Here is a 17,236-nt window from a genome sequence, read left to right as displayed (position 1 = left end):
CGCGAATTATGCGAAACTCGCGAATCCAGAACTCACGCATAGCGAGGGTTTACTATGTAAATGCGAACACCAAAACTAATGGAGTGAATGAAATAGAGATGCAAAACCGAAAAAAATCAAAACATATAACGTGTCCATTGTATGTGTGCATGTGCCACTTTTAACAAACCTTATACAAATCCACATTTTTAAAGCTGTGTGTACAAATTTGGTATCAATCGAAAACCCATCGTCTGTAGGTGTGTAACCAAAATACATATTTTTCCCCACGACATTTCTTTGCCGAATTATGGCTGCAAAACTAAAAATGCAATTCCATAAACTACAAAATTGAAAACCCCAGAAAGCGAACCTGCTTATGTGCACTACAAAATGAAATGTTGAACGCTGGCCGCGAGGACCAACCGGCAGCCTAGCAACATTCATCACGAGCAATGCAGGATGTCATAGGAGGGCATCAGTAGGCCTGGCCAATCAACTAAGTAAAAATAAGGATTCAGTGATTGAATTAGCACACTGTATAATCAAAGCAGGTGAGCTGCGGAACGTCAGACATCATGTGGAACATGCGGTTCAACCGAAAAACATCACAGAGCTAGGCTTGGCATGCTTCACTGAAATTGGTACACACCTGAGCTATTGAGCATATAACATACATTATTTGTAATAGAATAACATAAATTATTTGTAATATAAGTTTTTGGGTTAGATCGCGTAAATATATAAATGTGTCGTTAAAACTTGCCACCACTCGACACAGCCAACTAGTAAGGGTTGTACTAGTGACGAATTGGCATGTTCTGTTTACGTGACAATGCTTACTAGTTGGCTATGTCGGGTGGTGGCGGGTTTTAATGACACATTTATATATTTACGAGATCTAACCCAAAAAACCTCTATTGTGGATATTAGTCGCGAAAGCCTACGTGTTAAACTGATCAATTATTTGCTCAATAGCTCAGCTGTGTCAGACATTAGATAGCTCACTTCCTTATAGGGTGCTGCTTATACAAATTAAAGCCAGGAACATGCACGTGCACACATTTCACTAGTATGACTGTTTATGTTGTGCGTGTGTTGAAATGGTGTTGGGGTACATTCATTTAGTGGCAAACAGTTCTCACAATGGAGGTTGAGAGCCAGTGAAGGATAGCAGGGTGCACAGAACATTCAGAGATGTAAACAAATAAGATTAAAATAGCAGCTCAACGGCTTACGCTTGGAAACATATCAATCGTGTGCAGCATTACTGCAGTTCTGGTAACATAATGTGTTTTAAAACAATTGGAAAAATCGCTCAGATAATTGAGGTTGCATGGGTTAGGAAGTAGTTTCTACTGGATGGTAAAATGTAATTTCCATCCCAACAGGCAAGAAGGGAGATAGAAGGGAGTGTAGTAACTCGAGAGGGAGGAGTTTACTGACCATCCAGAAAGGTTCGCTGAAAATCACAAAAGCCCAGGCAGGGAAAACTGGTCTGAATTTAGAGGCAGGAGAAGTGGAGATCAACGTTTTACTCTCAAACCTATAGAAGACATGAGAATTTTTATCATACTTTAATTTGTATTATATACTTTAAGTGAGCGGATCATTCTGTTAAATCAAAGAAAACCACTTTGATCGGATCGGTTCATGTGAGCTGGATGATGGTCTCACAGGCCCATGACGTCTCGCTGGAGGTTTCTGAAGTTGAAGATGAAGCCTGTGAGGAGGACGCTGAGTCATAGCCTGTGTCTGGGCTGGTATCTTTGGCCTTGTAGCCTGCAACACAAAATGTATAGTGAGATGGTTTCTTTGCTGCAGTATCAAATAAACAAACATTAATTTTATTAGGACTCACTATCACCATCTTTGTCCATAATAAATGAGAATAAAATGAGATGAACGTGGATCTCATGGTGTAATAAACAGTAATGTTTTATTCAAACCCTGCAGTCACATATTTATATGAAAGAATACATGTGAAAATGAGGGAAACCACGTATGTCATAGGAATTGTAAGGGCTAATGGATTACTTTGTTGAAATCTATTTGTACGCTCAAGACACATTGCATCAAATTGTACGTACAACAAGAGTTGAGAGAAAGGGAACTGAGCTGATGGGGACAGGCTGCCCTTTAGTGGAATATATATTCGAATATATTTTTAAACCAATTTGCAACCTCAAATTGTGACAATGCATTCAATTAAAGTAGAATGTTTGGATTAATTGTTACAAGTGTAGTCAATAATTTACACGAACAGACTGACATAGATCAGACAAATCTGGGCATCACAATATATATTGCCATGATGGATAAAAAGATAGAAGCACACTTTGTCAGCTATGGCTGACAATCAACCTGAAGGCTCGGATTTACATTCAAACCCAACACACAGACTCTTGTCCTTACCCAAAAAGTCCATCCAAGGCCCATGTCTATGATGAGAGAAGTCAACCGGCATGAAATCCCTGGTAGCGTGGTAGACCATGGCGTCTTGACAATAAAAAAAATACAAGGGGGGGAATTAAACATCTGTGCTACGTAATGATAAGGCTTTGCACGTATAGGACCCTTGTCAAAATGCATCAGCAACTCGGACAGCGTTGCATCACGACTCATCTCAACCGTTTCTGTGCTCAGCTGCAGTCGAGCCAACGGAACCCTTAGCAGCTGTTGTCTGTGCAGCACAGGGCATGCAGCACTGGCCTCCAATTGGGCCATTAATTCACCAGTAGGGGATGAAGTATCAACGTGTTTTCCTAAGTAATTAGCTAATTATTTATTAAATTTGCCAAAATATGGGCCATGAAGCCTACACACACGGCCTACTTGTTTTGTTCCAAATAATGTCACCATATCTTTAACCACTGTGAAGCAGACGGTGTGTAATTATTATGGTGAATACACCTGCAGCATTAACCATCGCGGAAACTCGCACGTCATGCTAAACACGTGGTACAACCTGAAAACACATCGGAGGGTTGTAAAGTTCAACCGCGCAAACATATGCAAGAGTATCGTGAAACATCTGCATTATTTTGACAGCATGCCACCCGGTTACATGTCATCGTTTAGTTTTTGGTAGCTATTAAAGACTTAATTATAGCTGCTTCTCTCTCAGTATGTGGATTCCATTGGTCTACTAGAAGCTTCCCTGTCTTTACGGTTCTCGGTTGCCGGTTGAGTTGGTTTGAGTCTTTAGTTTGTTGTCCTTCTCCCCGCACATCCAATTAGCACGATCGGCTACGTACGGTGCTAAAGAATTTCAACATACATAGCATACATATGAAGTACCGGTGAGGACGCTTGACGCCGAGGTTGAGGCACACGTATATTTATTTCACAGTATGACAGTGGGCATATACACTCTCGAGGGGGTATCGGCCCCCTCACCCGTATAACTCGGGATACACCCCTAGCTAACTCTGTCCTAGCCCCGAATCCTCCACTAATGGGCTAGGGGAGGCTAACTGGCCCGACACTGGTAAGTCGGGCCCGGTACCCGGAGTTCCAGACCAGCTCTTACAAGAGCACCGGCTCTGGCTTTCGGGACCACGCCGCTGGCTCAATCCTGTCCGGCCCTGAAAAGGACATCGAACCAGGGGAGTCCAGGGCTCTATCTAAGACGTCTTCAATCTTCTTCCCTTAGCTTAAACATAACTGCCGAGCCCTTTGAAACATCCCCTTTTATACCCAACCCCTCCCTGAGGGGTGGGGCCCCGGGGGATCATAACGTTCGAACCAGCCCCCCCCAGGGTGTCTGGCTCGGACGTCGTAGAGAGCACTTGCTCGTGCACTTACGTAGCCCCGCCCACTGTGTTTGTTTTCCATAGGCTGCCATGCATAACGGGCCCTCTCTTTAACACCCCTACATCACCCCCCCCCCCGCATAGCTTGCAGCCGTCCCGGCTGCCAACATACAAAAATGACAATAAAAGTGCATTTACCCCTTGATCGCGCGTGTGCCTCACTATTTTTCAACAATAACAAGAACAGCAACAAGAACACAACAAAATGCAACAGCAAGAAGAGAAAACAACCCGACGCACATCCCCTTGAATAAATACGAATTCCGTAAAAAAAACAACCTATATACAATTTGCAGGGAACCCACCAGACACACAACACCAGGTGAACCCAACGTATGTACATTTCAATGGGCAGGGAACACACCACCCACACAACACACGATGAACACAACCTATGTACACATCTTCCGGCCTCATAACAGTCTGCGCATTTTTGCGCGCGTCCTTGCAGCGGGCCCCTCACACGGGGTAACCCCGGGTGGCGGACCGTAAGGTGGCAATTGTCCGTCCCGGAGTGAGACCTCATCCGATGCCGCGCGACCGTCGGTATCCCCAGGAGGGGTGGTCGGGCGTGAGCCCGTCAGTCCTGATGCACCTGGAGGTGGCACGGCCGGCAAGGCATTAGGTGAGAACGACGGAGACGGACCCAGTGAGTCGGTCGACCCCCCACACGTTTGGCCACGCATGTGTGAAGTGGGTTTGTGTACCGCAACGAGGGGTTTTAACCTAGAGGGGTGCACGAACCATCGCCGCTTCCCCCATTTAATGCGCACGCACTGTGGTCGCAAAACTTCGACCACCTCCACAGGGCCCCGCCACGGCCGCGCCAGCTTAGGGGAGGTAGCCAGGGGCACTTGGGGACAGTGCAACCATGCCTTGTCCCCCGGCTTCCACTGTATCACGTGCGCCCGACCAAGCCTGAGGCGCTCATTCGCTTTTTGACGGAGGTCCGAGTTTAGCATAGCAGCATCCCGCGCCTCTGTTAATTTGGCCAGATTAAATTTGACGTGGTCAGCCAATTTAGTTTTCCCTTGCGGGTCGGGGATCTGCAGCTGGGCGCGAACAGGCGGGTCGGGTTCGCGACCGTACATGAGGTAAAAGGGGGAAAATCCCGTAGCTGCATGGGGTGCCATCCGGTATGCCGCCAAGACCCCTTGAATATGCAGGTCCCAGTCAGTCTGCGAGTCCGAGACCTGCTGTGACATCATTGACGTAATGGTGCGATGCAGGCGCTCGACCATTCCGTCAGTTTGCGGGTGATACGGGGAGGTACGAATTTTCTTCGTGCCTAAGAGGTCACAGACTTGTTTGAGTAATTTACCAGAAAAATTTCTGCCCTGGTCGGTCAGCAGCCGCTCCGGAGCACCTTTGTCCAGGACGTATCCCTGAACAAAGGCCTCCACGATGGCTGCTGCCGACTGGTTGGCAAGGGGCCAGGCCATAGGCCAGCGCGTAAAATACTCGACACCTGTCAACAAATACCTATTGCCCCTGGGGGTGGCGGGAAATGGGCCCAAAATGTCCAGCGCGACAAGCTCATTTATTCTGGATACTTTGATCGATTGCAAGGGCGGGTTAGACTCCCGCGCCGGCGGTTTCCGTTGCGCACACCGAGGGCATGATCCCAATAGATCCCCAACATCCCTCGTCATACCAGGCCAAAAAAAATCAAGTTGTAGCAGTGCAAGAGTCTTTTGGGTCCCCAGGTGTAATAGGCGCTCATGTGCGGCCCACACCACCTTGCCTCGCAACTCAGAAGGGACCACCAGCCGATGTCGCTGGGATTTGCCGTCCCAATGCATCAGCAGACCTTGCACCATTTCCCATGCATCCGAATCACCCTTCACCCGCCCAGCACCCCCGACGCGACGACGCCACCCGAGGAGGGAGGTATCCTCCATTTGGAGGCGCCCCCATTCAGTGACGGGCAACCCCAACAGGGAATCTCTTCCCTGTTGTTCGATCGAATTAGTAACCAATGGTTCGTCGTCGTCGGTGGCTGCTAAGATCGGAACCGATGCGTCCCCTGAAGGCCTGCAACGTCCCGACCCCAGGAGGCATGCACATTGGGAGGTGGTTGGCATGCGCGACAGAGCGTCCGCATTCGTATGGTGAACGCCCTTACGGTAGGTGGTTTCAAAATCAAAGTCCTGGAGAACCTCCAACCATCGAGACAACTGTCCCGATGGTTGTTGAACTCGCAGGGCATACTGTAGTGCCGCATGATCTGTGCGGACGGTGAAATGCCGACCGTACAGATATGGGCGATACTATTGGATGAAATAGACAATTGCCAACAGTTCCCTACGGGTGACACAATATCTTTGCTCCGCAGGAGACAACACCCGACTACCGTACGCGACCACCCGTTCCACGCCATCAACCACCTGGGAAAGCACACCCCCAATACCCGTGTTGCTCGCATCGGTGTCGAGCAAAAAGGGCTTAGAAAAATCTGGGTAAATCAAGGGAGGGGCTTTTACCAGGGCATCCCGAAGGGAGCAGAAAGCAGCCTCCTCCTCTTGACCCCAGTGGAACCGAACTCCTTTAGATGTTAAAGCATGCAGGGGTTTTGCAATTGTCGCAAAATCAGCGACGAACCGTCGGTAATACGACGCGAACCCAATGAAACTCCTGACCTCTCCCACCGAGGTGGGAGTCGGCCAGGAGCTGACACACTGCGTTTTGGCGGGATCGGTAGCAATACCTGAGCGTCCCACGATGTGCCCCAAATAACGCACCGAATCGCGCAACAAATGGCATTTTTGGGGCTTGAATTTCAAATTAGCAGCCCGCATCTTTAGGAAAACCGCCCGCAACCTCTGGAGATGTTCGTCAAAAGTTGTACTAAAGACGATAACGTCATCCAAATAAATGAGGCACGACTCCCATTGCAATCCAGCCAAAACCAATTCCATCAAATGCTGGAAAGTTGCCGGCGCTGAGTGTAAGCCCATCGGCAACCGGTTGAATTGGAACAGGCCATGCGGTGTACGGAAAGCAGTTTTAGGCTTTGAATCATCGTCCAGAGGAAGCTGCCAGAATCCCGAAAGTAAATCCAGTGTGGAAAAGAATCGCGCTCCCGCCAAGGCGTCCAGCGATTCATCCATCCGAGGGAGCGGGTATGCGTCGGCAACCGAAATTTTGTTAAGACGCCGGAAATCAACGCAAAACCGCAACGAACCGTCCTGCTTTTTAACCAGGACGATCGGCGCTCCCCAAGGGCTGGTGGAAGGAGAAATGATGTCGGCGGCCAACATGTCATCAACAGCCGATTTGACATGGTCCTTTTCGGCGGGACTCAACCGAAATGGATTTTGGCGAATTGGCGCGCTGTCACCCGTGTCAATATGGTGACGCAGCAGGTGAGTACAACCCAAATCGTATTTATTCCGACTAAAAACGTCGGAAAATTCCCGCAGTAGTGTTTTAAGTTGTTGACGCTCTGAATCTGACAGGTCCGTCGATCCCGCACAAAGCGCCTCGAGCCACCCTTCATCGCTGTCCGAATGCGGTCGCGGCGCAGGGACAACGCTGACGTGATTTGCGACGGGTTCCTCACATGGCACCGGCGTTGCGTGAGCAAGCACGGTCCCCTGTGGGACCACCACCGTCTGCGAGCCCACATTGAGGACCGCGATGAAGGGTTCACCGTCCCCTCTTACTATGGTCTGGGCTGGAAGTAAATGAGGTCCACTAACCCCGGCCCTAGACGGCCCCAGCAGAACCCCTTGGGCCCCAACACCCTTAGCGAAGGGCCGCCGAAGTTTCAAGGGAATCAACATTTGCGCCCCCGGAGGGACGCGCACCGTTCTCTCTACGAATGCCGGCACCGTCGCGAACGCCGTCCGAGTCGTAACAGGCGATGGCAGAAACGCCATGCGTCTGCCCGACGGGAGCTCAATACATCCCTGGTCGATCAATATCCTAATCGGCATTTTGGCCAGGAAGTCCGTCCCCAGCAGGCACGGAACCGCCAGCGAGGAGGAAACAAAAATCGGCCCAGACAATTTAATTTCCCCAATACAAATTTGGGCACGAATTTGTCCGATGATGCCAAGTGAGCCCCCGTTAGCCGCATAGAATGGTACGTTAACAGGCATCAAAGGACGACTCCGGACAGGGAGAATATTGTAAATCAACTCCGAAATAATGGTCGCCGATGCTCCCGTATCGACCAGGATGCGCACTTCAACCCCGTCGATGTGCCCCACAACGGCCGACGACCCCGACGATGCGGCTACCACACGATCGGCCAGCACGGACCACTGGCCGGGTTCGATATGAGTACCCGGGGTGGTGCGTGATGGTGCGATGGTGCGCGATATCGGCCCCCCTCTCGTTGCGGTGTTTGAGTGCGTGACGGGTGTATGCGTGGGCCAAACATGTGGGGTGCCGCGACTCGCCGGGTTATGATGGTGGAGCTTGTGATGAGGCCCGTCGTCCCGTTGAGGTGTCGTCCCGCGCTGTCGAGGAGCGCGGCACCCCGAGGCGACGTGGCCCCAGACGCCGCAGTTGAAACACCGCGGGAGCGCCGTTGGAGGAGACGGACGGTTGAAACGGCCCGGCCCGTCCCGGCCCGACCGTGCTCCTGTCGCCTGTTGCGGTCGGTGGTCGACGGCGTAGAGCTCCTCCGTCGGAATGGTGGCTGCAGCCACCGCACGCCCCGCCGATGCCCTGCTGGCTTTCCGCCGCAGTGACAGGAGGTTGGCGTGGAGGAGCCGCGCCGCCTGGAGCGATGTCATCTCCTCGTCCTCCCGGGCGACGACCGCGATGTCAAGGTCGTCTGCCAGGAGGAGGATCTTCTCCGTGACCATCGCGTCCACGCCGTCGTCGTCCATACGAGGGAAGGCCGACTTAGCCATCGCCAGGAGGCTCGTCCGATATGCTAGGGGCGACTCCTTCTCACCCCGCTTGCGGTCGTAAAATTGCTGTCGGCATTCAGCCGATGGTCCATAGACCCCGCCCAGCAGCTGTAGTGCCATCGGTAACGTAGACCGCTTCTCTCTCGGCGCCGATGTGAGGGCGGCGAGCGCGTCGCCGTCGAGGAGCGCCGGCAGCGCGCAGAGAGCCTCCTCATTGGACCATTTCGCCATCTCCTGATGGGCGAGGAAACGTCGGCGAAAACCGGCCCAGTCCCCCTCCGCGCCGATGAACTCCTTCAGCGGGGGCAGTCTCTGATGAAGCGCAGCGGTCGTTGTGGACTCCCGCAGGCTGATGTCACCACCACTCGGCTGTGCGTCGGTGCGAACGGCCGATGGGATCGCCTGTCGCGCTTGTGATGACGTTGCAGCTTCAGCGACGGCGATGTCGGAGCGGATGTCTAGGCTGGCCACGCCCCGAACAGCTGTAGCGTCGATGGCGGGAATTTCAAATTCGGACTGCTCCGAAATGGCGGGAAGGCGCCCTGGTCGTTGGCTCGCCTCGCCCCGTGTTGGATCACCGGCCCCTAGTCGCGTGATGGTCTCCAGCGTGGCGGCAGCGGCATACAGCAGCTCCGCCAGCCTCCCGTGAGCCAGCCGTAACGCGTCTGGCTGCGGCCCCTCTTCATTTCGATGCCCCGGTAAGGAGGCGTCAGGCCCCGGCTGCACCTTGTCTTGTGGAGCCGTCTCGGGCTCGACGATCTCGGCAGTGTCTTCCTCCTGCGGTACTTTGGCCCGCGCTGTTTTCCGCGTGTCCATGTTCGAATTACTTCTGACACCAGTTGAAGTACCGGTGAGGACGCTTGACGCCGAGGTTGAGGCACACGTATATTTATTTCACAGTATGACAGTGGGCATATACACTCTCGAGGGGGTATCGGCCCCCTCACCCGTATAACTCGGGATACACCCCTAGCTAACTCTGTCCTAGCCCCGAATCCTCCACTAATGGGCTAGGGGAGGCTAACTGGCCCGACACTGGTAAGTCGGGCCCGGTACCCGGAGTTCCAGACCAGCTCTTACAAGAGCACCGGCTCTGGCTTTCGGGACCACGCCGCTGGCTCAATCCTGTCCGGCCCTGAAAAGGACATCGAACCAGGGGAGTCCAGGGCTCTATCTAAGACGTCTTCAATCTTCTTCCCTTAGCTTAAACATAACTGCCGAGCCCTTTGAAACATCCCCTTTTATACCCAACCCCTCCCTGAGGGGTGGGGCCCCGGGGGATCATAACGTTCGAACCAGCCCCCCCAGGGTGTCTGGCTCGGACGTCGTAGAGAGCACTTGCTCGTGCACTTACGTAGCCCCGCCCACTGTGTTTGTTTTCCATAGGCTGCCATGCATAACGGGCCCTCTCTTTAACACCCCTACACATATGTAGTGCCTGAAATACGCGCCACACGCAGGAGTGGGTGTATGCGCTCGCAGAGTACAGTGGGAGCAAATGAGGTCGAGGTTGTTATTGTCGTTAGGCATGAGGAGGCCAGAGACGGGTAGGGGGCGATTAAGGACACAGGGCGCTGATTGGCTGAGAGGTTGTTATTGTCAAACGGGGTACCACACTGTCTGGAGAAGTTAACAGGTGGTAGGGGGCGATTAAGGACACAGGGCGCTGATTAGCCTGGAGGTTGTTATTGTCGCCAAGTGGCGCCGCGTTGTCTGGAACACGTGGCGGGTGTCAGCGGGGGCTGGGGGCGAGGGGCGTCGCGGGGGATGCCACCTGATTAATTAGAGATTAATTGGCTTGGGGATAAAGAGAGGGGATTTTGAAGCAGACGGGAGTTCGCGCCTGGGAGGATAAGAAGAATGTTGGAGCTGAAGCAGCGGAGCCAGAAGCATTGGAGAAGTATAGGGTAGCAGTGGAGAAGCATAGGGTAGCAGTGGAGAAGTATAGGGTAGCAGTGGAGAAGTATAAGGTAGCAGCGGAGAAGAATAAGGCAGCAGTGGAGAAGCCAGCAGAAGCGGCTGGAGTGTGACGGAGAAGCCGATAAAGAGCGGCTGAACTGTGACAGAGAGAGTGGAGAGGAGAGTTGGCAAAGTGAGAGACGCGGAGCGAGCGAGGCCGGCGGAACGCGGTGAGCGAGCGGAGAGCGCGCTGGAGGAATGTTGATTGGTGTTAGCGGAAGGAATGTTGATCGGTATTAGCGAAATAAAGTGAGAGAGAAAAGCAAGAAGCTGTCGTGTCAAGTTCAGGACGACACATATAGCACGATCGGCTACGTACGGTGCGAAAGAAGTTCAACATACATAGTATACAAATGTAATAAATCCGCTCCGGACGATATCGTGTCTTTTGTCTTTTCTTTATTCGTTCATTACACAGCTCCCTCACCCGCTGGGTTCCTTTTTCCCCGTTACTCCCGTTCTTTGAGCGTGGCGTTCGCTCGCTTCCCCGCTCCCTCACACCGCTGGCTGACGGCGTGTGAGAGACAGCCTCCGGCCTGCCATGTGGCCGCTGGCGTGCCCGAGACACAGACGTGGTCTCTCTTCAGCCCCTCTCCACACTGACCCCGAGCTGTCTCTCTCCACCCCTTATAACACCTGGCCCACGTGATACCATGCAGCCAATCATCAGCCTCACCCCTGGAACCTTCCAGATGTTGCTATGCAGCCACAGGGCTACGCCCCTGGCTCGACGTCCCATTGGCTGCGGGCTGAGGCCGGCAGAGCCTATCACCATCGCCCAGTTACCCCCCCAGGTGCATCCTCATATTACACATACACACCATAGTGCTGGACGATCATTTTACGATCCACGCCACGCTCCGCACCTTATTACACACCCTCAAGTTTGCCAAACTTACTCCTAGGATGGGGCAGTGGCACGGGACGGGCCTGCATGGGTTCAGCGATGGGTGGCCGGGACGAATTGTCCACAGCCACAAAGGCGGTGTGGCGCGACACGATTCCGGCCTCAATGCTCAGCGCCACGGAGCTCTGTCTCGCGTCATCGCTGGGACCGGTGGCTGCCCTCGGGTGGCAGATGCGCGCCTTGGCCAGCAGCCAGTGCAGCACGAGCCTGTGGATGAGCACGGGCACCACCACAACCACCATCGTCATCGTCGTCATTAGCATCGCTGGCAGTAAATAATCAATCAGCGTTGTGCTGCAGAAGCTGAAGCAGCCAGCGATGCTGTGTGTGATCGCAAAAACAGCATCATCACCGTCATCGTAATCAAAAGAGTGCGGATCGACAGTTTGATAAATACATCACTGGCAGCAGCATCACTGACGATATCACCGCCTGCAGCGGAAATATCAGCAAGGTGAAACAAGATGACATTAAATGTAATGTCATCTCCTTGGCCTGTAGGCTAATTATTTTAGTGCTAATTTTATTGCCACGTTTTGGCCAACCTTTTGATCAATTTGGCAGTTTCTATAGGTGTAGGTCCCTATTATCAACACAATGTTGTACACAACTTTCATACATATTGGATCATCATTATGATAACAGACAGACAGGGATAATCCATTAACAACCTTATTTAGCGGAACATTAAAATGGAAAGTGGCAATGACCCAGTTTGTCAAAAGAGATAAGTCACCGCCAAAAGTGAGCATCGTCGTGTGCGTGTGTATGCGTGTGTACGTGTGTGTCGTACCGATCCTTGCGGCCATCAGGCTCGCAGGTGAACACGATGCGGTTCTCAGTCGGCTTCCCACACAGCGAGTACTTGAGAAGAGCTTCTCCCTGCCACGGAGCCGCTGGAGGCTGCACAACCCCACCCCCCCAAAACACGTCGACAGGTGATGTGATCACATGACTGAAGAACAAAACATTCGCACTCACCAACACTACCTGAAAAGAAAACATTTATAACTGGCAACACACCAAGAGTCCAGAGGGAGAGATTGCGTGAATAAAAATGCCATGATATTTCACCAAAGCGATGAGCCACTGGTTTGGACGCGATGTCGGCACGGCAAGCTGAAAAATGATGTTGGGCAAACCTATCACCGAGGCATTGACCGGTTTCTCCAATGTAGTGGAGGGTCGGCATTTTCACGAGATGCAATAAACCAGATTGGCGGAGATGCTCGTCAACCTATGGTGTGTCACACATGATGCTTTGGTTTCGTTTTATCTGCTTTTTTCAAAAGTGAAAATGCACGTGTTGCATCTTCTCCGACTGCATGAGGTGCCTGGTAGCTATTGTTATTGCTGGTATTTCACATTTAGCTGTGCATTAGCAGGTTGCCACGGTGACGAGCTGTTAACTACCTCGCCTGGTATGTTTGAGCTCGTTGGTTCGATCCCGACCTTGACGCCTGCTATATATTTGGAGCTTGCATGTTCTCCCTGTAGCCAAGTAGATTTTCTCCGGGATCTCCGGTTTTTCTCTCATTTAAATACGTGCCTTTAGAGTATTTGGCTGTTATACATTTCCACTCGATGATAAGCCACTTCATTGAGCTATAATTTGTGCTAGCCAGGTCGCTTCTGAAAAAGAGCTACATAGCTCAGTGGGCCTTACATGGTCAAATAAAAATAGTTGCAAGAATTTCAAGGGTCCCGAGAGGTAGCTCCTTAAAAATGTCGCCTGTACTCGTGTCGCCCCTTACGACATGAAAATTGTTGAGGATGATCAATGTGACAGCCAGGATTGAAGATTGCGATGTGAGCACAACCTGCACCCAATTGGTTGACTGGTTCCATGGTTGCTTCACGGTCCACCGAGGAGGCAGGTTGGTAGGCGCTATTTGCACGTATTAAATAAACAGCTTCATTTAATTGGATTTGCCCTATAAATCTCCACTGTTGCTGCACAAGCGATGGTGGCAGAGAAACTGTGAAAGTGGTAATGTCGTCTTTGTGTGGACAGGATGCAATAAAGTGTCAAGCAGGTAGGAGTGTGAGCGCTTACATCATGAGGCCTCCTTTGCTAATAGCAAAATATAATAACTTCAACAAAACTGAAACCTTTTTACAAGGAATCATGTTTGCATTAACCACCAGAGACAGCTTTCCTTAGAGCCTAGTCTCATATGGTGTTCGACCAGATGACGCCAAAAGGCGCACAACTCAAAGACAATGCACTAGAGTAATGAGGGCTATGGGTAAAAAGGTTTCAGTTTTGTTGCCAGAAAAAAGGGGGAAAAACCTATTATTAGTGTGAGCGTTGGTTTGTATGACACGGATGTGGCTCGTTTGTTATTTTGGATCGGACAGTCTGATGTTCAGAAAGGAGAGGCTGTCTTCTGTTATTAACGTTATTAAAAAATTCTGGATGAAAATTGTGAACAGAATGAAGGCATTAAGTTAACTTTGAAGCGAGAAGCAATGCCAACACAGTCATCGATGTGCCAACACAGTCATCGAAGTCAGGTCTGGTGCCTGTGAAGATTTGACATATCAAATGTCCTACACATAGGTTGGCAAAGCTAGAGCATATGCATATTACCGTGGCCACACCATTGAGTGCTTCAAATATCTTAGGTTTACCGATTGATTCATAACTTACATTTCAACCCCCTATTGATCACATCTCAGGAAAAATGAAATAAAAAATAGGGTTTTTATACAGAAACAAACATTGCTTTTGTTCTGCCTCACGGCAGGGGTTTTGCCTCACGGCAGATGGGGGGGGGGGGCATATGTACACAGGAATTTCCTGTTTTTGATGCTAATTTTGGTCACGTGACCAGGAAGTTGCGATTTAAGATTCCTGCTCAACCACGCGGGCGTCGGCCATTACACACATAATTCAAGATGGCGGCACACATCGCGTCACAGTGAAGCCAGCCGCAATTGTCCATTGTGGGACTTTAAGAAACATTGTCTGTAAGTTCGTTTATGTTCTTATAATATTGGCAATGCTGTTATAATGTTAGAATTACTGTCATAATGATGTAAATGCCTTTATAATGCTGTTAAATTGTTATGATAAATTAGAGGCCTAGTAAACAACGAAGCCTGCAACTTTCCTTATTGTGAATGTTACTTGTAATTTAATAAGTCGAGTCAAACTTGTACCCAAGTAACTATATTTCGATCCTGAGAGCAAGGATGACGAAATATCTCATCCACAATTTAGTGTTATGTGTAATACTGTACATTTGGGGTGCAGTGTGATGAATACACGATGTGCCTTTATGTAACACAGCAGCTTATGCTCTTGTATAGTTATTCAGTGGTAATGTAGGGGCCTGGTCCATCCAGGATCTATTGTTTAGAGACATGTTATCTAAGACAATGTTATGATGCTGTGGTGTTCATTCATTGTGTTGGTGTTTCCGGGTATTAACAGATGCTGTATCTGTGCTGTTTTCTTACCAGTTTTACCTCGTTAAACTCAATAAATGACGTTTGGAGTCGGACGTTCATCCTGGCTCTGAGGGTTTATTGGACGTGAGGTTAACTACTCAGCTAGCGGTGCAACGCAGCGCACAGCGAGGCCGAGACAGCTTTCCCATTTGATTGTGCCTGCAAATTGTTTAAGTTATCATTATACCACTTTTTGACTACTGTGACGCTGCTTACAGATCAGCTACTAATGAAACACGAAACAGACTAAACCCGCTTTATCATTCTGCTTTTTCATTTCCACCTCCAATTACCATGGTTGGCTACGTAGCGTGCCAAAGAAGTTCAACATACATACCTACATACAGGACCCAACATTGTGACCTCTACGGAAAATCCAATCTCACACCGCTTGATGCAAGAAGAAATCTCACATTGGGCCCGGTTCAAACATAAAATCCTTCTTGGCCAATGTGCGCAACACTTATATAATTTATTAACCCCATTGTTAAACCCAATAAACCTAAGACATCCATGTAATTCCATTTTAACTATACCTAGAGCAAGAATTGGAATAGACGACAAAGCCTTTGCCATTGCAGCACCAACGTTTTGGAACAACCTCGTTTCTGCCCTTAACATCATAAGCCGTCCTTCAAGAAATATCCTGATGCAGAAGATTAGTGCTGGATTCGATCACAATTTTCCAACGTGATGTGTAACTTTGATCCTTGCCCGTGTATCGACAGTTACATTTTGATGTGCAACTTTATTGAGGGACGACTGTGTGTTGTCTTGCTGTGGTCTGGGACTGTTTTTGTTGTTGTTCTTCTTGTTGGTTTGATTGTTTTGCTACCTTGCCCAAGCTTGCATTTAATGTTGTTATTATATACTTCATTCTTGATTTGAAGTTTTCGCGACTGCAAGAATCCATACTCTTTGGCTCTTTCGGTAAAGTCACGTAGGTAGAAAAATACATAATAAATCACACATTTTGATCACAACACAAGCAATCGTCATCCGGTGGAAAGATACAACAGTAGAACTGCTGAACAGGAAAGGGCTGCTGCAACAAGAGGTTATATACAGAATTGAGGTGGGTGTCATCCAAGGGTAAGTAGGTGGGGTCAGAGATGGAAAGGAGTCCCGTTGCCGCACACATGCACAACAGCTGTGTTAAAGGGAGAGATTGGCATGTCAATGTAAACGAGTTCAATGGGAAAATAGCATGTCTGTGCCAGACAGCACTGCACCAATTTTTCAACCACATCAATTCCATACATCCATCCATCAAATTCATTAGGGAAGTAGAAAATGATGGCAAGCTACCATTCCTGAATGTTTGATCGAGAAGAGACCTGATGGCTCGTTGGGACATTCTGTCTACAGGAAAGTCACCCACATGGATTCCTATCGAAAGCCTGATTCCCACCACCATCCAGCCCAGAAGAACTCCCTCATCAAACATTACACCATAGGGCACGTTGCATCTCCGACCAGCAACACCTAGCCAGTGAGCTGGAGCATGTACACCAAGCCCTTAAGATGAATGGATACCAGGATTAGCCAGCCAAATGCAGACAGACACACAATTCTGGCCGTAGCCCAATCAGGCTGGTTGTAATTACAGGAGAAACATCACAATACTCGAATTGTAAATCTTGCAGCGGGTTTACTCTCCAAAACACAACCGGTGTGCTGAACTAGTAACTAATTGGCAAGTTTTGTTTACGTGACAAACCTTACTAATTGACTGCGTCAGGTGGTGGTGGGTTAAACGACACGTTTATATTTACGCTCTCTAACCCAGAAAAAACTCTATTATGCATATTGGTCGCGAAAGGCCTACTACGTGTTAAACCCAAATTCGCACACACTCCATGTGTCGAGTGAGGTTCACGTGAGTCTTACTGTCCCTGTGAACTGCGCGTAGACGATCATCTTCTGTCCCATGAAAATGCTTTTGGGAAGTGTGGGCACCACAGTAGCAGCGACGCCAGGCGGGAGAGACCATTCCAGCTGGGGGTTGCCCAGCAATGGCTGCATTGCGCACTTGAGCATCCTCAACACCTGCAGACCCGAGAAAGAAAACATTTTTAACCCTGAATTCTTTCGGTTAATTACACGTTAAATTAAATTGCTACGAAGTATAGGTTACAGCATCGGTTACAGAGTATGACTGTACTAAGTAATGTCCTACAACACACCCTGGTGGGTAACAGACCAGGCACAAGACACTATAGATCATCCTCAAGTATCTTGTGTTTCATGCGGTA

General features: G+C 49.8%; 1 protein-coding gene across 1 annotated transcript in view; it reads right to left on the bottom strand.

Moving 5' to 3' along the window:
- LOC133349535 (von Willebrand factor A domain-containing protein 5A-like) overlaps positions 1–17,236 on the bottom strand; it is a 47,429-nt gene that overhangs the window by 7,041 nt on the left and 23,152 nt on the right. The window contains exons 11-15 of the mRNA XM_061563075.1: positions 16,872–17,030; positions 12,319–12,428; positions 11,518–11,732; positions 2,395–2,478; positions 1,657–1,761 (exon numbers count right to left, since the gene is read on the bottom strand). Of these exons, the coding sequence (XP_061419059.1) occupies positions 1,657–1,761; positions 2,395–2,478; positions 11,518–11,732; positions 12,319–12,428; positions 16,872–17,030 (673 nt within the window). The remainder of the gene's footprint in view (positions 1–1,656; positions 1,762–2,394; positions 2,479–11,517; positions 11,733–12,318; positions 12,429–16,871; positions 17,031–17,236) is intronic.

The sequence above is a fragment of the Lethenteron reissneri genome, chromosome 30 (assembly GCF_015708825.2).
Source record: "Lethenteron reissneri isolate LAM-NWPU_2019-01 chromosome 30, ASM1570882v1, whole genome shotgun sequence".
In the NCBI taxonomy this organism is placed as follows: domain Eukaryota; kingdom Metazoa; phylum Chordata; class Hyperoartia; order Petromyzontiformes; family Petromyzontidae; genus Lethenteron; species Lethenteron reissneri.
The sequence above is the reverse complement of the archived record's forward strand: the minus strand, read 5'-3'. Positions and strand labels throughout refer to the sequence as shown.